Genomic DNA, 21,166 nt, shown 5'->3' with positions numbered 1-21,166 from the left:
CGTGCGCCCGATACTTAGAAAGACAGCCCCAGGGACTTACCGCCGGCTTCCCAAGATTTCTCCACCGCATTGGGCTAGTCATTGTGGAGGTGGCCCAGCGAGTTACCGTAAGTTTCCCTTCGGCAAGATTTCTCCAATGCATTGGACAAGTCATTGTGTAGGTGGCTCTCACATTCTCTACTGCACACTTCATTTATACGAGAAAACGCCCATTCTGGATAGTTTCATGTGTGACCTCCGTGCTGACAGCCAAGGCACTTCATCGTGGCCCTGTAGCATGAACACCTCAAACGAAAGTGACATTCTTTACTCGCATTAACGAGGTTCACCTCACCATGTTTGCCAAAACACCGTGGAGGACGTTTTAAAGCTTTAACGCGCATTTTATGCTAGCGACAGGGGTGCTACCGTAGTCATGTGTCTAACTGAGAGTTGGGTAATCCAAGTCTGAATAATCGGCGTGCGTGCCGCCAAGGGGCAACAGAGCCTCGGACACTACGTCTAAGTGGTACACGACCCAACACCTCAGACCACAGTCTTTGCTTTACCCAGATCCCACGGTCCGGAGCCGCTTGTTCAAAATATTCAGTGGCAAACCATTATTACTCGGGGCCACTTGAGGATCCAGCTGTTTACACGGTGCACGCCTGGAGCGAAGTATTACATCCTATGATGCTACAACAGAAGTCAGCTTCGTCGCGTGCTGAGACACTAATACAAGCGCTCGGTTAAATAACAAAGAAAAAGGCTCCGATTAATTATATTTGGATACATAGTCCAAAGTAGTGTTGATCCCCTGATGTAATACTTTAAAATTTTTTTTCCGATGTATTTACTACTTCACATGTAGATTTCCCCCCCCCCCCCCCCCCCCCCAAAGAAAAATCGGAGTAAAGAGACAATCAGAGCCAGATTCCTTCCATACTGTAGAATACCACCCTGAAATCAGCGATACGCCCTTCATGAAAGAAATTAGCAATTCTTTTCAGAATAGCGATAATCGTTAGATTCCGCTTTTTCTTGTTCAGTGAGGCGCTCTGATACAGAAAACGACTTACTTCGCGTCGGCGGCTGCATAGGCAGAATGGGAAACTTTTGAGAAACAGAAGTATTACCTGCTTTCTGTGTCCCAACGGGTAGGACTTTGCCGCTGCCTTTCCCAGCAGTTGGTAGGGGACCTATTTTTTGAAGTACCAGTCACTTCGAAGCCATCAAACTCTGCGACACGGTTTCCTCAGCCCCATTCTCCTTGTTCGGGCATTAGCGGTTGCATGTTCGAAAGACGCCATGGTTTTCACATTCGGCTCCAAGCACTTGCCGCCTAGTCTCGTAATAGTACTGCGTTCATCAAATGGTTCAAATGGCTCTGCGCACTATGGGACTCAACATCTGAGGTCATCAGTCCCCTAGAACTTCGAACTAATTAAACCGAACTAACCTAAGGACATCACACACATCCATGCCCGAGGCAGGATTCAAACCTGCGACCGTAGCAGTCGCAAGGTGCCGGACTGAAGCGCCTAGAACCGCTCGGCCACCACGGCCGGCTGTTGTTCATCGCCTTGCACAGAGAAATGTAATGACACCCGCAATGAAGCATCACCATTTTAAAGCGGCGCGAGTAACTGTTTCGGGTAAAAGCGCTGTAGGAGCAGACTGGGTGCTGCAAGACACCTTCGACATTGCCATGTGGTAACAAGACATCGCAACCCCACAAGAAGACATGGCAACCTCCATCGCTTCTCGCCACGATCGAACTCTCATGAGTGCAATGATCCACCTGGTTTATAAAGAAAGATATTCACAACAGCGTCTACAGCGAAGAAGCTAATTTTGCTTCTGGAGTAGTGGCCCGTTGTCCGTCATTCTGTAACCACTACTTGTTTAGTAACGTACCAACAATACCAGTGTCAGTGTCTCTGTTAGGGTTCTCTGCACTCAATTCATCACTGCATCTGCACTTTTCTGAAGGGTGTTCTCGACAGTGTGAAAGTTCGTTGTTTTAATGTATGAATATTTTAACGCTAACTGTTTTCCTCTTCAATTTGTTAATCAGTGAATATAGAACCCCTACAGGTGGCTCTCTGTCAAGACCAGTTACAACTGCGGCCGCCCCAAACGGAATGGTTCATTATTCAGTGGTTTGTCTTGCTCTGGGGCACGGTTTGTATAGGGTCAGCAGCAAGGAGGGGAGAAGTGGGAGGAGTTCAGTTGGCACACGAACCTCTCGCCGTGTTCTGCTCGGCTCAGGCCAGGTGTGCTAGCAATGGGAACAACCGATTGAAAACTATGCATTCAGTACATTTTCGAAAAGCTGTCGACTCATTCGGTTGTTGTTTTACGTATCGGTTGAATTATTCGCCCATTTCTTTCGAGTAAACCAATCTGTGGGAGAACTGAACGAAAAGAATCGAAACAGTCCTTTGTAGTTTTGCACACTGACTGGTCTATTCATTTTTCTTTTCAAGTGAAAGCAATTTCCACTTTTCTGTCAGTTGAACTATCCGTTCTTTCAACTGAAACCACTGGTAGGAGATTTAATTGACTGAGCTGTACATTCATTCTTCTGGGTGAAACTAGTCTGTGGTACTTTCATTTGTTGGACTAAGGCGGTGGCGTACATTTGGGGAATGCGTACTCCTTGAGGATGCCCTACCCCCAGGGCTACGTGAAAGCATTTCAGATGGAACGCCAAAATTAAAATAAGTATAGTATATGTCCGTTTAGTAATGTACTTAATAGACTAATTCTTCTTTACATCATTTTAAACTGATGAATATGTTTCTGCGGATTAAGTGGTCCCAGATACAATTTTATGTAATTAATTAACTTGCTTCATCGCTGGAGGTACCAAATTTAGCATAAAAATTCCCTTAGTGTTACGTGAAGATGAAATTGCCAAATTTTAGCGACAGTTTGCATTCCATTTTACTGAAAAGGTGTGATGATATCTATTAATTAAAAAATCATTTGAATCTAACCTTTACATACTTATTCAGCCATTTATATGTGTGAAAGGTAAATATTTTGTACAGCAAATTACATCACTGACTGTGTTCATACAAATCACATCCATGCCCACAAAGCTGTTTACATTTCACAGCCTGTAAAAAGTAACAGCTATAGTGTTTCACACAATGGTACTCCGAATTCCAACTTAAACGTACGTCTAGGCCACATTGTAAAGTATAAGCAGCGTGTAACGAACTTCACACCCGCTCTGCATCACTGAGACAGATAACTGGACTAGCCTGAAATCCCTCCCCCCCCCCCCCCACCCCACCCCCCATTAATTAATATTAATTAAAGAAATTCATGAAAAATTAACCACTGATGATAAACACTTTTCCCGAAAAATACTGGCTGCAAGTAGCAGTATATGGCTAAAAAGCGGGTGATTAAGTCACAAAGCGATTTTAAAACATTTTTATCCTGTTTGCTTTCTGCTCACGTCATCTCACCATTTATTGAGAGGGAATTGTCAGCGATCGGTACAAACTAGCAGGAATAGAGACACTTACACATATCTCTGACAGTTACGTCAGTTATACAATGTTTTTCACTCTTTCCCCAGGGAACAGAGTCTTCACTTACAGACTTGTTTAGCCTTTTCGGTTTTGCATGAACCATGACTAGGTAAATAAATTTCAGTTAAACAATAATTGTTCCTTTATGTAAATATAAGGCAAAGGCATTGCCGCAGTGGATACACCGGTTCCCGTGAGATTACCGAAGTTAAGCGCTATCGGGCATGGTCGTCACTTGGATGGGTGATCCTCCAGGCCGCCATGCGCTGTTGCCGTTTTTCGGGGTGCATTCAGCCTCGTGATGCCAATTGAGGAGCTAATCGACCGAATCTAGCGGCTTCGGTCAAGAATACCATCATAACGACCGGGAGAGCAGTGACCCCACGCCCTCCTATCCGCTTCCTCGTCTGATGACACGGCGGTCGGATGGTCCCGGTAGGCCACTCGTGGCCTGAAGACGGAGTGCTTTATTTATGTAAATATAAATGTAAAATGTAGCACCAATTATATAACTGTTGAAACCAGCAAAAAATGATATTTAATACAAGAAATGAAAAAAATTCTTATCTAAGTGAATAGACATAAATTTTGAAAATACTCAATTCTTACGAATACACTTTTTATTTACCTCACCTTGAAATAAGAAACGTTATTTGCCTCTATGAAAGTTGTCAACCCTACTCATGATTCATGTAAGACTGAACAAGGCTGTAAGTGGAAACACTGCTCGCTAGAGAGTGAGTGGGAAACGTTCTTATAACAGGCGTGACAATAAGAGACGTATTTAAGTCGATTGTCTCAGATGAAGTGAAACTTCTTGAAGCCGGAGAGTGATTGAGAAACATTTATACAGCTGACGTTGCTACAGTAGATCACATGTCCCACGAGTGCGAGGTGCAGACTGTGTGTCCCGTGCCGGCAGGTCCGGCTGCGCTGCGAGGCGTACACGGCGCACGTGTTCCGCGGCAGCGACGGCTACCGCAACCCGCACTGTGCTGTCTGCAACAATGTACCGGTGCAGTACCTGGCGTGCAGCCGGGCCGTCACGCGCTCCCTCTTCCACAAGGACTTCACTCCCGGCGCCTTCGCCGTCATCTTCGACCTCGGCGGCTCCGACCCGGTGAGTACCGACAGAGACTGGACCCTGCCGCGACTCGGCACTCCCACAGCCCCTCAGCGCACTCAGAGCGTCCTGACACGGTCGCCAAGCTTGCTGTGTGGCAGGGGTGGGAGGAGTTGGATTGGGCGGTGGTAACTGGTGAAGATGTTGTGGTGTAGTGAAATTAATTCGCACAAAACTAATGTTATTGTGGTCCTCAGTCCAAATACTGCTTTGATGCAGCTCTACATGCTACTCTATCCTGCGCAAGCCTCTTCATCTCCGAGTACTATTTGCAACCTACATCCTTCTGAATCTGCTTTCTGTATTCATCTCTTGGTCTCCTTCTGCGATTTTTACCCCCCCCCCCCCAAGCTTCACTCCAGTACCAAATTGGTTGAAACGACTGGTCAATAGGTAGGACAGAACAGGTAGTTGGAATTGTGGAAAGAGGCCGAAAATAAGCGGCTGTCAGTTACATTCGAACACATAAAACTTTATTTAGTTGCCCAAACATTACAACACAAATTTCCGAGCTTAACTATCGACTGAATATGTCACACAATCTTATGGCTTAGAGGCACAACCTCTTTAATTTTTGAAACGGCTGAAGACCTATGATTTAAAACACAACTAAAAGCATATAAATTCAAACCATCGGCTGTGAGCCATTAAAATACTCAATCAAACACCAATAAGAAAAGGCAATACAGCCAGCGGAGCTCAGAAGTTTCCGGGGGTCGGTCTGCACTTGAAATATTAACGTTCGCTTAGGGGAGACAGGTAGTCGGCCCAACTATATCTGATCCGCCGGCAACCCAACCAAGAGACAGTCAACGGACCCACCGACAAGACGACTTGCTTTCCACCCGACCAGTACACAAAGAACTCCAAAAGCCAAAACGTAAAAGGCGTAGCCGCCCACAACCAAGTATGCATAAGCTGTCAAAACTACACACACGTGTTGGACAGCGACAGCGCGGTGAGGAAAGGAAACTGCCTGAATTTTACGTCAGCGGCCAGGGCATTTAACCAGAACGCTAACGTACACGTCAGAAAATTCCGCTGGTGCACTTGGACTTCAAATAACCAAAACACAGTTAAACTCCTCCGAATGGTGGCCAAACTTTCACCAACTCGAACACTCGCTGTAACTTGCGGGAATACCCCAAACAGCCAACCATGAAAACCAACCGCACAATGTGAACAGTCTGGCTTCGGTAATTAAAACACCACTCAACTTTGATGTCCTGCGTCGGTGAGCCACGAACCTCGTAGCAATCGGAACAGCTGCCACACACTCCGACAAAGCGCAGAGACCGCCTTCGGGCCCGGCCTACTGCGCCGCGCGGAGATTTCCTGGCTGATACACACCAACCGACCGACTCCTCAGAGCCAGTACGCTGACCACATTTAAAATAACTTGTCAGTCAAAATCACACAAACTACACACAGTTTCACGAACACTTGCACGAAGAACTAGACAACTCTAACGGCAGTGAATGTACAATAACAGGGACGAATCACGAGTCAGCACACACAACCAACCCATAAGCGATCGCCGGCCAAATACACGTCGTCTGGCAAGACGACCGACCAACTACCAACCAAAGTCGTTCCCACTCCAGTCATGTGTGTCGGCAACCGTCGGGCAAGTCATGGCTGTCCGAACCTCACTGCTGCCGCGCCCCGACTGAATTTAATGCCGCGTGCCAACTCAAACACTGCCAGGTCCGAACTAACTCACAACACCTGACAACCGGGAAGTAATAGCAGTCCAGCAAAGATAATACGGCAGGGCCTATACCGATAAGCGCTGCTGCTGCCGCTCACGGGCAGGCAAGGCAGCAACTCAGTGACACCAGTAATTGAAAATTAACATAACGGCGTGGCAGTACGATAAAAACAAGATGTAAAATAAGAAATGGCACGAACACGAGCCACGCACGGCTCACTGGTGATCTCTTGATGCCTCAGAATACGTCCTATCAATCGATCCCTTCTTCTAGTCAAGTTGTACCACAAATTTCTCTCTCCCCAATTCTGTTCAGAACCTCCTCATTAGTTACGTGATATACCCATCTAATCTTCAGCATTCTTCTGTAGCACCACATTTAAAAAGCTTCTATTCTCTTCTTGTCTAAACTGTTTATCGTCCATGTTTCACTTCCGTACATGGCTACACTCCATACAAATACTTTCAGAAAGGAATTCCTGATTCCTGACACTTAAACCTGTGCCCGATATTTAAAAATTTCTCTTCTTCAGAAACTCTGACCATGACCAGTTATTTTGCTTCCCAAATAGCAAAACTCATCAGCTACTTTAACTGTCTCATTTCCTAATCTAATTCCCTCAGCATCATCTGATTTAATTCGAGTACATTCGATTATCCTCGTTTTGCTTTTGTTGATGTTCATCTTATACCGCCTTTTCAACACACTGTCCATTGCGTTCAGTTGCTCTACCAAGTCCTTCTGCTAGAATTACAGTGTCATCGGCAAACGTCAAATGGTTCAAATGGCTCTGAGCACTATGGGACTCAACTGCTGAGGTCATTAGTCCCCTAGAACTTAGAACTAGTTAAACCTAACTAACCTAAGGACCATCACAAACATCCATGCCCGAGGCAGGATTCGAACCTGCGGCCGTAGCGGTCTTGCGGTTCCAGACTGCAGCGCCTTTAACCGCACGGCCACTACGGCCGGCATCGGCAAACGTCAATGTTTTTATTTCTTCTCCCTGGTCTTTCATTCCTACTCCAAATTTTTCTTTTGTTTCCTTTACTCCTTGCTCAATATACAGATTGAATAACATCGTGAGCGCCGACCGCGGTGGCCCTGCGGTTGTAGGCGCTTGAGTCCGGAACCGCGGGACTGCTACGGTCGCAGGTTCGAATCCTGCCTCGGGCATGGATTGTGTGACGTCCTTAGGTTAGTTAGGCTTAAGTAGTTCCAAGTTCTAGGGGACTGATGACCTGAGATGTTGTCCCATACTGCTCAGAGCCATTTGAACCATTTGAACATCGTGAGCATGCTACAACCCTGTCTCACTCCCTTCCCTCTCCTGCCCCTCGACTCTTATAACTGCCATCTGCTTTCTGTACAAATTGTAAATAGCCTTTCGCTCCTTTTATTTTACCCTTGCCACCTTTAGAATTTGAAAGAGATTACTCGAGCCAACATTGTGAAAAGATTTCTCTAAGTAGCCGGCCGATGTGGCCGAGCGGTTCTGGCGCTACAGTCTGGAACCGCGCGACCGCTACGGTCGCAGGTTCGAATCCTGCCTCGGGCATGGCTGTGTGTGATGTCCTTAGGTTAGTTAGGTTTAAATAGTTCTAAGTTCTAGGGGACCTAACTTCTAAGTCCCATAGTGCTCAGAGCCATTTTTCTCTAAGTCAACAAATGATATAAATGTAGGTCTGCCTTTCATTAACCTATCTTCTATCAGAAATCGTAGGGCCAGGATTGCTTCGCGTGATCCTACATTTCTCCGGAATGCAAACTGATCTTCCCCGAGGTCGGCTTCTAACAGTTTTTCCATTCTTCTGTAAATAATTCGTGATAGAATTTGGCAACCGTGATTTATTAAACTGACAGTTCGGTAATTTTCACACCTGTCAGTACGCACTTTCTTTAGAATTGGAGTTACTGTATCCTTCTTAAAGTCTGACGGAATGTTGTCTATTCCCGGGGCCTTGTTTCGACTTAGATTTTTCAGTGCTCTTTCAAATTCTTCATGCATATCTCCCTTATCTTTCAAATTCTTCATGCATATCTCCCTTATCTTCCTCTAAGTCCTCTTCCATTTCTATAGTGTTGCTCTCAAGGGCATCTCCCTTGTATAGAGCCTCTATATACTCCTTCCACTTTTCTGCTTTCCCTTCTTTGCTTAGGACTGGTTTTCCATCTGAGCTCTTGATATTCATACAGGTGGTTTTCTTTCCTGCGAAGGTCTCTAATTTTCCTGAAGACAGCATCTACATTACCTCTAGCGATATATGCTTCTACATCCTTATATTTGTCCTCTAGCTATTCCTCCTTAGCCATTTTGCTGTTCGTGCTGATCTCATTTTTCAGACGTTTGCACTGCCTTTCGCCTGCTTCATTTATTGCATTTTTATATTTCCTCCTTTTATCGACTAAATTCGACATCTTCCTATGTTACCCAAGGATTTCTGCTAGCCCTCGTCTTTTTACTTACTTGATCCTCTGCTGCCTTCACTATTTCATGTCTCAAAGCTGCCCATTCTGCTACTACTGTATTCCTTTCCCCCCTTCTTGTCAATCTTTCCCGAATGCTCGCTCTAAAACACTCTAACACCTCTAAATCTTTCAGTATATCCAGGTTTCACCTCCTTAAAATCCTGCCACATCTGCCCCTGAAAACTTCTTGCAATTTAAAATCTAGTTCCTAAATCTCTGTTTACTATTATGTAATCAACCTGCCTCCAGGTCTCTTCCACGTATACAACCTTCTTTCCTGATTCTTAAACCAAGTGATAGGTATGATTAAAATATGCTCTGTGCAAAATTCTACCAGGCGGCTTCCTCTTTCATTCTTCTCCCTGTCCATATACACCTACTACTTTTCCTTCTCTTTCTTTTCCTGCTAATTCTAGTCCCCCATCATGACTGTTAAATTTTCGTCTTCCTTTACCACCTGAATAATTTCTTTTGTTGCATCATACATTTCCTCAATTTCCTCCTCATCTGCGGAGCTAGTTGACATAGGAACTTGTACTACTGTGGCGGGTGTGGGCTCCGTGTCTACCTTGGCTACAATAATGCGTTCACTATGCTGTTTGTAGTAGTTTATCCGCGTTCCTATTCTTTCATTCATTATTAAACATACTCCTGCATTACCCCTACTTGATTTTGTATTTATAACCCTGTATTCATGTGACCAGAAGTCCTGTTTCTCCTGCCACTGTACTTTATTAATTCCCACTCTATCTAACTTTAACCTCTCCATTTCAGTTTTTTATTGCCCGATTAAGGGATCTGACATTACGCGCTCGGATCCGTAAAACGCCAGTTTTCTTTCTCCTGATAACGGCATCCTCTTGAGTGCTCTCCGCCTGGAGATCAGAATCGGGGATTATTTTACCTCCGGAACATTTTACCCAAAAGGGTACCACATCATTTAACCATACAGAAGGGCTGCATGCCCTCGGGAAAAATTCAGGCTGTAGTTTCCCCTTGTTTTCAGTCGTTCGCAGTACCCGCACAGCAAAGCCGTTTTTGTTGATGTTACAAGGCTAGATCACTCAATTATCCAGACTGTTACCCCTGCAACTACTGAAAAATCTGCTGCCCCTGATCAGCAACCACACGTTTGTCTCTCCTCTCAACAGATATCCTTCGTTGTTGTAGCACCTACGGTACGGCTATCTTTGTCGCTGAGGCACGCAAGCCTCCCCACCGACTGCTAGGTGCGTGATTCATGGCAGGTGGGCAGGGGGGTACGAACTTTCTATCAAGAATGCGAGAAACAAAGGTGATGAGGCAATCATAAAGGTAACGACAGATTGACGAGGTATTCACTGTGCTTGCAAGTGGATTTCCTGTATTTTTTCAGTTTAGTTTAATTATAGAATATACATAACGCCTACGACTCAAGAACGCAAGAGAAAGTGCTTTACACCTGTGGAAGACAAAATCTTAAATAGTTTATTCATATTTCATTAATTCAGTTTCTGCGTCACTTACTGGATATTCAGACTAACTTCTTCAAGAAGGTTTATCGCAACTCACTCTGTCCTCTTTGTCGCTGAAGAAGTTTTTTGAAGTTCCAAGGAAAATATTCGGTCATTTAGAATGAAATTTTCACTCTACAGCGGAGTGTGCGCTGATATGAAACTTCCAGGCAGATTAAAACTGTGTGCCGGACCGAGAATCGAACTCGGAACCTTTGCCTTTCGCGGGCAAGTTCTCTACCAACTGAGCTACCCAAGCACGACTCACGCCCCCTCCTCACAGCTTTACTTCTGCCAGTACTTCGTCTCCTACCTTCCAAACTTTACAGAAGCTCTCCTGTAGACCTTGCAGAACTAGCATTCCTTTCTTTCAGGGGGATCTACCCCGAATCGCCGTCGAGGAGTGGGACAATCTGGACCAACAGTGCCTTGACGAACTTGTGGATAGTATGCCACGACGAATACAGGCCTGTATCAATGCAAGAGGACGTGCTACTGAGTATTAGAGGTATCGGCGTGTACAGCAATTTGGACCACCACCTCTGAAGGTCTCGCTGTATGGTGGTACAACATGAATGTGTGGTTTTCATGAGCAATAAAATGGACTGAAGTGATGTTTATGTTGATCTCTACTCCATTTTTCTGTACAGGTTCCGGAACTCTCGGAACCGAGATGGTGCAAAACTTTTTTCGATGTGTGTACTTCGACGTCGCGACTACGTAATTTGCATGGTTGAGGGAAACTACCTGGGATAAAAGAAGCATGGACAGACTAAGAGGAAGAGGATGGAATAACCTTCGAATTTCTTAACTTACTTTTTTTTCTTTTTTGTAAGAAGGAAACCAATGCTGATAATGGACCACAGAACTTGGAGGATTGTAATGCGCGATGGAGAACAGAGTAACCGTTTAAACCCAAAATTATCTGCAAAAGAGGAACAATAAAAACAATTCTCTTCTTATCCGTGTTTCAGTATAAGGGAAAGTCAAATCAAAACGCCACAGATGGAAAAAAGTAAGTAAACTATTCATTATTTCTAAATGAATCGCCATATCTGCTGATACATTTATTCCACTGTGAGACAAGACGGTCAACGCCTTCGAAGAAGAATGTTTGCGACTGCCTAAGGAGCAATGGTAGTATTCAGGCGTGCTCCTTCTCGTCCGAAGCAAATCGATGACCACAAATGACTTTCTGCAGAGCTCGTAAAATATGGAAGTCAGATGGGGAGAGACATTGAGGACGTTTTCGGTATTCTCAGCGACACTTCTGCAGCGCAATCGAAACAACTTTGGCAGCACGCGGGCGGTCATTATACTACAACAGAATGATAACGTCCGTCAACATTCCTGGGCATTTGGACTTGATGGCGGGCTTCTAGTTTTGTTAAGTGTCGCGTGCCGTAGTGCGTTAACTATGGCGCCGTGTTCCAGAAAGTTAATGAGGAATGAGTTCTCGCAGTCACAGAAAAATGTCACCGTGACTTTCTCGGAGCTTGGGTGCCTGTTGTGTCGAGCACTTTGCAGAAGTTTCGCTGGAAAGCCTTTACACATCCTCCTTAAAGTTCCGATCTCTCCCCATATGATTTAAATGTTTTTGGAGCCCTGGAGGAAGTCATTCGTGACCGTCGACTTGCTTCGAACGGTCGCCTGGACACAATCGTGGTTCCGTAGTTTGGTTTTCATTGGGGCAAATGTCTGAACAGATATGTCAGTTACTTTTGAAATAATAAATAGCCTATTTACTTTTTTCGAAGCTGTCTCCTTTTTATTTGACTGCCGCTTACATAGACGTAATATGTCAATAAGAAAGGAAACCAAAAAGAGATTTGAAAGGGAATTAAAGTTCCGGAGAAGAAAATAAAAGATTTAACATTTGTCAACGATATTTTAAGTCTTCCTGTAACAGGCAGAATTTGGAAGGTCAATTGAGCGGAGTGGATACTATCTTGAAGAGAGATTATAACATAAACAACAGCAAAACTAAAATAAAAGGGATGGAATTTAAATAACTCAGGCTGTGTACAGGGAATTAGATTAGGAAGTGAGGCAATGAAAATATTAGGGAAGTTTTGCTGTTGGAGAAGAAAATAACTGACAATGTCAGAAGTTTAAAAATTGCATAGTGTAATACACAGACGTACTCTTTATTTTGTGTTAAAGACGATTCATTTCGGTCATGAATCCGACAATATTCGGGCTCCAAAAAGGTATTCAGCTATGCAGTGCACAATTGCAATGTCCAATGGAACTCTTAAAATTTCCCAGTAATACTTTGAACCCAAAAGGAATAGAGTTGGTACAGGAGTGGTTTATGTTTACAAGACATGAATCTCACAAGCAGGCAGCTGTATTTATGGAACGTTTTAAGAGTTTCATTATGCATTGCAATTGTACAATCCGTAGCTGAATATCTTCTTGAGACCCGAAGATGGTCAGGTTAATGACCTAAATCGATCTTCTTTAATAAAAGTAAAGTAGTAAAGCTGTGTATTGTACAGTGTAATTTTTAACCTTCATTCTACATCTACATCTACATATATACTCCGCTAGCCACCAAGCGGTGTGTGACGGAGGGCACAATTCTCGCCAAAGTCATATCCCCCCCCCCCTTGTTCCTCACGCGGATCGCGCGAGGGAATAAACAATTGTCTGAACGCCTCAGTACGAGCTCTAATTTCCCTTACCTTTGAATGGTGATCATTTCGCGATTTGAAAGTTGGTGCTCTACATTCTCGGCGAAGGTCGGATTTCAGGATTTAGTGAGCAGCCCCTTCCGTTTAGCGCGCCGTCTATCTGCAAGTATGTCCCACTTCAAACTCTCTAAGAGATCTGTAACGCTCCCGCGATGGCTAAATGTACCAGTCACGGATCTTGCCGCTCTTCTTTGGACCTTCTCAGTCTCTTGAATCAGACCCAACTGATAAGGGCCCCATACAGATGAACAATACTCTAAGACTGGACGAACCAACGTATTGTAAGCTATTTCCTTTGTTGAAGGACTGCATCGCTTCAGGATTCTGCTAATAAACCGCAATCTAGGGTTTGCCTTACCCGCTACTTGTGTAATCTGATCATTCCATTTGAGATCATATCGAACAGTTACACCTAGATACTTGACGGATGTTACCGCTTCCAAAGACTGGGCATTTATTTTGTACTCATACATTAATGGGGATTTTCGCCTTGTTATACGCGGTAGGTTACACTTACGAATATTGACAGATAATTGACATTCATTACACCACGCATTTATTTTCTGAAAATCCTCAATCCTCATTGATTTGTTCACAACTTTCGTGTGATACTACTTTCCCGTAGACTACAGCATCATCGGCAAACAGTCTAATGCCGTTGTCAATACCATTAACCAGATCGTTTAAGTAAATCGATCTAGTTGATGATTAAAGCAGTCGAGCACCACCAACACAAAATATTTCTGATGGCAGAAGTAAAGAGACTATAAATTTCAGAACAAAATACAAACTTTTCAAACGCGATCTTACAGAAGAACGCTGTAGACAGATAGACGAGGTAACTAATGAAGATATACCGATTCGAATTGGAGAGAAAAGAAATTTGTGTCACAACTCCATTTAAAAAAGGTATCATTTGGTTACAATACATTCTGAGTCATCGGAGAGTAGTTAACTTGGCGATGGAGAGATTGTGTCTGGGGAGTTTGGGAGAGCATACTGCAGAGGGAGATCAAGACGTAAGTACAGTAACCTAGCTCAAGTGGATGAAAGTCCCGTAGTTACGCAGAGCTGAAGAGATGTGTACAGGATAGATCAGATCTGAATCAGACTAGTCATCCGACTGACGACCAAAACATTGCAGTCAGTCGTATTAAGCACGAAAGGCAGCGTATCACACTGTGTTTCCGTTTGTCGACAGGTGGGTCTGACGAGTCCGTGTGAATCTGAGAACGAGCTGTACGACCCGTTCTTCCAGCAGTGCCGGTTCGTGGTGTGCACGGGCCACCGCGAGTACTACCACGGCGAGTGCATCGCCGTACAGGTCGAAGACTCCAGCGAGGAGAACGACTGGGCCGGCAGCGGCGGTGGCAACCACTCGTACACGCTCAAGGACGAGGAGGGCAGCACGCTGGGCCCCGAGGCGTTTAACCACAGCCAGTGGTACCACCCCGAAGACGCCGGCGGCAACCACACCGGCGGCCCGCGCTACATCACCGACCTGCGCGCCAACTTCTCGCAGGAGTTCCTCACCTGCCCCAAGTTCGTGCTGCAGCCGGGCGAGTACGTACTGGGTCCCGAGAACGGCTCGGTGACCGTCCCCCTGTACGGGCTGACGTTCTCCAGGACGGAGTACTTGCGGCACCCGGACGGCATGCTCGAGATCTGCGCCACCGTGGGCCGCCGCTACTTGCCCAAGTTCGGGCCCTACATGGGCTACGTGACGCTGGCAGGGCTCGGCGTGTCCGTCGTCTTCCTGGTGCTGCATCTGGCCGCCTTCGCGGCGCTGCCCGAGCTGCGCAACCTGTCGGGCAAGAACCTCGCCTCGCTCTGCGTCGCACTCCTCTGCGGCTACATCGCCTTCATAGCCTCGCAGGTTAGTCCGCAGCAGAAAGGTGCTAATTTTATTGACGTGCTCCGTATATGTGCAGGCAAAACTACATTGGTCCTAATAACGACCCGTGTGGAACAACAAACATTATGTATCTTGCTTACCGCACTTTCTTCTTGGCATGGGAGTCAGTCGTCAGGAAAGACGTAGTCACTACAGTGATAGATCACAAAAAATGTGCAGTACAACTGCAAGGAATTTAACAGAGACCCTAGACTTGACTCTTAAATGACAAATTATATCTCTCCATTCAGCCTTATGCTGTTCGTTCCTTCTCCATGTCGTAAGTAGGTCAGAGATCAGACTCTCAGCCGCGAAAGGGTGCTCACTGCAGTGCCAAGCCACAAAATATATACTGCATCAATGCAGGGAAAGTAACAGAGACCGTAGTATCGATCCTCGACGAAAATCTCACATTCTACCTCATCACAAAGATTTTTGCTGTTTTCTTCCTTCGTGGTAGCAGGTGAGTTGTCAGAATCTCGGCCGCAATAGCGGAATAGCTGCAGTGGCAGAGCGCAGAAGAATCTTTGTACATGTGTGGAGAGAAATCAGTGGTCCTAGTACAGACTCTTGAGGAACATCTCACATTATTATACGCTATTAAGCGCTTTCCTTTCCATTATATATGTGCTATTGCTGAGGTGCAACACATGGTTCATAATGATCATGCCAGAGAAACTTAAGTTCTTCATTTTCACAAGTAAGGAACTGGTATTAAACTTCCTGTCATATTGCAATACTATACCAATCATTGCTTTTCGAAACAGCGTGCTTTCCATTACAGAGCCAAAGATTTAACGACCTAAGCTGTTACTACACCGTTCTTCTAGATGTGACAGTGTAGCAGACTGTGCAGGAGAGGTTCTGTGACGTTTGGAAAGCGGAAGAGATTCCGCCCAAAATTGTGGGAGATACTGTAACACCTGCCTGGTTGGCAGTTTAGTGAGTAAGAGCACTGCTCGTGAAAGGCAATGTTCCGACTTCGAATCCTGATCCAGCACACAGTTTTATTCTGCCAAGGAATTAAAAAACAGTATACAATCTACTATAGAGTGAAACATTCACTCTGGGAGCAAGAAACGTGTGACACTTGTTACTTTCAGAAGTTGTTATTTAAATTTAAAGAATTATTTTCAGTATTACACATGTTCTTTTTCTGCTTTTGTGCGTGCCTTGAAGTACAATGTTCTTCTCTGCGAAATTTGGCGTTGCTGGCTTCTCTCCAACGTTAACCGAAAGTAACAAAGAATTGTTACAGGAAGTTCGAATAATACGTTTCACGTATGTTCGCTGGAAATTCAAGAGGGCTCCGACAACAGCAGCTCAGCTTTACTAATTTGATTGCTGCCCTGACTTCCTGTTAACCACTCATGAAGAGTGCCGTCGTTTGCGCTCCATCTATACTACAATAGTCGAATGCAGTCTATCTCAGGAAATTAAATAACTTCCTGATACCCTGTAAGTAGGCTGTTTAGGTTTTTATGTTGGTAACGCCACGTAGCGCTCTATATGAAAATCACTGACTGTGCTGTGTGAAGGGTGTGGTTTGTTTGCATTGTTGGAGTAATACTCGTCATTGTATTGTTGGGCAGTTGGCCGATAACAGCGCATAGCGTTGCGCAGTTGGAGGTGAGCCGCCAGCAGTGCTGGATGTGGGGAGAGAGATGGCGGAATTTTGAGAGCGGACGATCTGGACGTGTGTCCATCAGAAAGAGTAAATTTGTAATATTGGATATCAGGGACTGATATATATATTATGACTTTTGAACACTATTAAGATAAATACATTGCTTGTTCTCTATCAAAATCTTTCATTTGATAACTATGCCTATCAGCAGTTAGTGCCTTCAGTAGTTTGAATCCTTTATTTAGCTGGCAGTAGTGGCGCTCGCTGTATTGCAGTAGTTTGAGTAACGAAGATTTTTGTGAGGTAAGTGATTCATGAAAGGTATAGGTTATTGTTAGTCATGGCCATTCTTTTGTAGGGATTATTGAAAGTCAGATTGCGTTGCGCTAAAAATATTGTGTCTCACTTTAGTGAATATCTGAGTTCGTTCAGTTTTGCTCAGCTATTTGAAAATCAAATAGTAAGAGGTTTATCTGCATAGTAATTCATTAAGTTTTCTAAGGGGACGTTTCATAACCCATCTAAGAAGATCACACACGTAAGTTGTGAGTGTTGCAATACGAACGAGTCATTCGGTAGTAAAGGCACAGTTGGCCTGTCGCAGTATTATGAAAATGCTCAGTCCTTCTGCAAAATGGATTCCGTTTGACCTCTGTTCTCTGTTGCTTTGCACCGTTTCGGTGAAATGGGATGTATAGAATTAAAAAGATTGTGTCCTAACTATGCCAGGAGGTGGCATTATGGGTGTAATGCCCTCAGAAAAATTTGGGAGACAATAAGGAAAGCAAGTTACCTTGTAGCAGTTGAACAAATGAAACGAAATTATTTTACAGAAACTGAGTCAGACCTGAACGTGGTACATTCCCTGCTCTCCCACTGAGAGTGCAATTATCGTAACTACTAAGTGACTGTGCATCAGTTATTTTATGACTACGAGTGAAAGATGACATTGAAGAGATGTGCTAGACTGTTCCGTAACTTAAAAAAAAAAACGCATCCAAAGACAGTAGTCTAAAAGGAAAGAACTAGAAATCGGGACTACGCATATAGTAGTCTGTAGGTAACGTACTAGATTTGTACATAGCTGTTATTACTAACTGTAGCTTTGTCATTTTCCTTGTAATTGCATAAGTCTTGGACCGACCTGTCCTATCTCCAACAATGAGCATATATATTTAACTTTCTGTGCTGACATAACTAATCTGTCAAACAATACAATTTTATGTGTAATGTAGAATACAATGTTATTTCATACGTCATCTTTTTTATACAGTTAATCAGAAAAATAGATCCACTTTAAGTAACTTTCATTTCATGAAATATAAAATGTATCTAAATAATCCACATACCATCGCAAAGAAAAGTTTCTAAGCTATCCATTAACGACTTCAGAAAGCTGGTAGTTGCCTAAACTATGGCTAGAGTTCTCGCACCAACGGACAGCAGGTTCCTCACTATAGAAAAAATGAGTTGTCAGTCTCGGTGCAAAGGGCATTTCGTCTCGCTTCGGTATTGAATTACCAACTAGAAAAAGCATAACATGTTAGTTTAGTCAATATCAACAAGTCTCTGCAAATGACGAAGTATGGGCCGAGCGTGCATTAGATGAGGACACGAATTTAGCTGAGTTTGATGCATAGTCCAAGTAGCTCAACCAATAAACTTTGAATGGAAGTAGAAATACCTCAACCAACTAACTGTATGGCGAATTTTGTGGTGCCATTTGCTGCACAGTTCCTACCACTGACAACCGGTGTAGGCCTTGTTAAAAATGACGAAGAGAAGCATACTGAATTTTCTGGCACCATGGTAAGAAATATGGATGATTAAACGTTCGTTCTGCACTTAATTTTTAGTAATGAATATACATTGCACCTCAACGAATAGAAGCGATGTTTGCTTGAGGGGGCTTCAAAATCCCTGCGAAAAACTGCAACCTGAAACTCAGTAAAGTTAAACGTGTTCTGTGGCTTATCGCAGAACAATGTTTATAGGCCACCCTGTCTTGCGAAGGGAACTGTTAATGGAATCATTTACATGCTGAGCATCAAGGAAGGAACGTTGGTAAGACGATGATTTAGTCGGAGGTATTTATGGCTGCGTTTCTAAAAGCAGGCCTCTTAAAGCAAGGCAGGCACCACAACATATACTGAGATGACAAGAGTCATGGGATAGCAATATGATCTCATACAGACGGCGGTTTCGCGAACACAAGGTATTAAAAGGGAGTGCGTTGACGGAACAGTCATTTGTATTCAGGCGATTGATATGAAAAGGTTTCAGACGTGATTGTGGCCGCACGACGGAAATTAACAGATTCTGAACGCGGAATGGTATTTGGGGCATTCCATGTCGGTAATAGTTAGGGAGCCGGAACGGGTGGCCGAACGGTTCTAGGCGCTTTAGTCTGGAACCGCGCGACCGCTAGTGTCGCAGGTTCGAATCCTGCCTCGGGCATGGATGTGCGTGAAGTCCTTAGGTTAGTTAGGTTTAAGTAGTTCTAAGTTCTATGGGACTGATGACCTCAGATGTTAAGTCCGATAGTGCTCAGAGCAATTTGAATAGTTAGGCAATTCAACATTCCGTAATCCAAAATGTCAAGAGTGTGCCGAGAATAACAAATTCCGGGCATTACCTCTCAACACAAACAAAGCAGTGGCCGACGGGCTTTACTTAACGATAGAGAGCAGCGGCGTTTGCGTAGAGTTGTCAGTGCTAACAGACAAGCAACACTGCGTGAAGTGAAGAATAAATGTGGAAAATCTGACGAACGTATCCGTTACGATTATACAGCGAAATATGGCGTTAATGGGCTATGGCAGCAGACGATGGAGGCAAGTACCTTTGCTAACAGCACTAGTCGCCTGCAGCGCCTCTCCGGGCCTCGTGGCCATATCGGTTGGATCCTAGACGACAGGAGAACAGTGGCCTTGTCAGATGAGCCCCGATTTCAGTTGATGGTAGGGTGCAGACCCCAAGTTTTTAATAACGCACTGTGGAAGCTGGTGGTGGCTCTGTACTGGTGTAGGTTGTTACAAAATGTACGTATAGTTGTGGGTTGTGTTTACATGGAATGGATTGCTTCTCTGGTCCAGCTGAAACTGGTCATTGACTGGATATGGCCATGTTCAGCTACTTGGAGACCATCTGCATGGTCAAGGACTTCATGTTTCCAAACAACGATGACCTTTCTATAGAAGGGAATGTGCCATGTTTGTAATTGGTTTGAAGAACATACTGGACAGTTCGAGCGAATTATTTTGCCAGCCAAATCGCCCGAGATAAATCCTATGGACCATTTATGTTCCATAACTGAGAGATCAGTTCGTGCGCAAACTCCTGCACTGGCAACACTTTTGCAGTTATGGACAGCTGTAGTGTCAGTATAGTTCAATATTTCTCCAGGGGACTTCCAACGACTTTTTAGGCCAATGCCACGTGAATTTGCTTCTCTACGCCTGGAAAAATGAGGTCTGACACCATATTATGAGGTATCCCATGACTTTTGCCACCTCAGTGTAGGGTAAGAACAGTAATGGACCCAATATCGAACCCTGAGGAACGTCGATTACAGTTTCTCCTCATGTGTACTTCGACATTCCAGTGTTACTTCTTGTACGCTGTTTTTAAATAAGAATATTTAGTGCGGTTAGCAGCAGAGTAGTCTACAGTGTAACAATTGACGGTCTCCGCAGATGATTCCGACGGGGCCGACGGCGGGGTGCGTGTCGGCGGCGGCGGTGGTGCAGTACTCGTTCCTGGCCGCCTTCTGCTGGACGCTGGCGATGGCCTTCGACGTGTGGCGCACGCTGCGGCTCGCCACGTCCGAGCTGCGCGTCTCGTCGGGCAAACAGTGGCGCAAGTTCGCCGCCTACTCCGCCTTCTGCTGGGCCGCGCCGATGCTGTCGGTGAGCATCTTGTTCTAGCCACCCGTTCTCCCATAAATCTCCTCAAGTCCACACCTCCTCTCTGGCTAACAAGCGAACCAAATGGTCTATTCAGTCAGTTATTCTGTCGAGTGAAATGAGTCTATGGGTGTTCTAACAACCCTACCACAGCAAAGGTCAAAAATTAATTGTGACTGTAGTGTTGCTCACGCTGCTAAATATTGCATTTTCGGGCAACAACAAAGTTATATTATGTGGCAGGTGACATTAGAGTACAGTTAATAAAGTCATTTCTCGAAATAATGGATAAACTAGGCACTCATCTTTTCGTGTTTCCCACGCTGGTCTCGTTGTGAACTCATGGCTCAATCGTCCACAAGCTAGGTAGTGATGATTCCAAGCTCGGATGCAAAGAGGCCTAGGTGTTATTCTGCGATATTCAAAAGTATTATAGATGTGTTTCATAAACCATTCTTGAAGATTAAACTTTTGCAAGTAAGGACAATGGTGATGTAAAAAAGTAATCAGTACTTCAAATTTAAGTTACACTTCTTTTTTATCACTTTTGTTGCAATATCACGTAACTCGTTCCAAAACATCACTTCACAATATAAAACATGCTTGAAAATATTTTCCTCACTGTTAAAGTTCACATTTCATAAACTGACTACAATTTGCGTCTTTCTAACATGACGACCAAAGCTTGACTCTCTAATAACCGCTTACGCGCCCAAAAAT

At 44.4% G+C, this 21,166-nt stretch overlaps 1 protein-coding gene across 1 annotated transcript in view; it reads left to right on the top strand.

The window, feature by feature from the left end:
* LOC124776929 overlaps positions 1-21,166 on the top strand; it is a 521,086-nt gene that overhangs the window by 414,216 nt on the left and 85,704 nt on the right. Inside the window, exons 6-8 of the mRNA XM_047252187.1 lie at positions 4,450-4,647; positions 14,222-14,896; positions 20,237-20,449. Coding sequence (XP_047108143.1) covers positions 4,450-4,647; positions 14,222-14,896; positions 20,237-20,449 — 1,086 coding nt within the window. The remainder of the gene's footprint in view (positions 1-4,449; positions 4,648-14,221; positions 14,897-20,236; positions 20,450-21,166) is intronic.

The sequence above is a fragment of the Schistocerca piceifrons genome, chromosome 1 (genome assembly GCF_021461385.2).
Source record: "Schistocerca piceifrons isolate TAMUIC-IGC-003096 chromosome 1, iqSchPice1.1, whole genome shotgun sequence".
Lineage (NCBI taxonomy): Eukaryota > Metazoa > Arthropoda > Insecta > Orthoptera > Acrididae > Schistocerca > Schistocerca piceifrons.
This window is presented reverse-complemented; position numbering and strand designations above follow the sequence as displayed.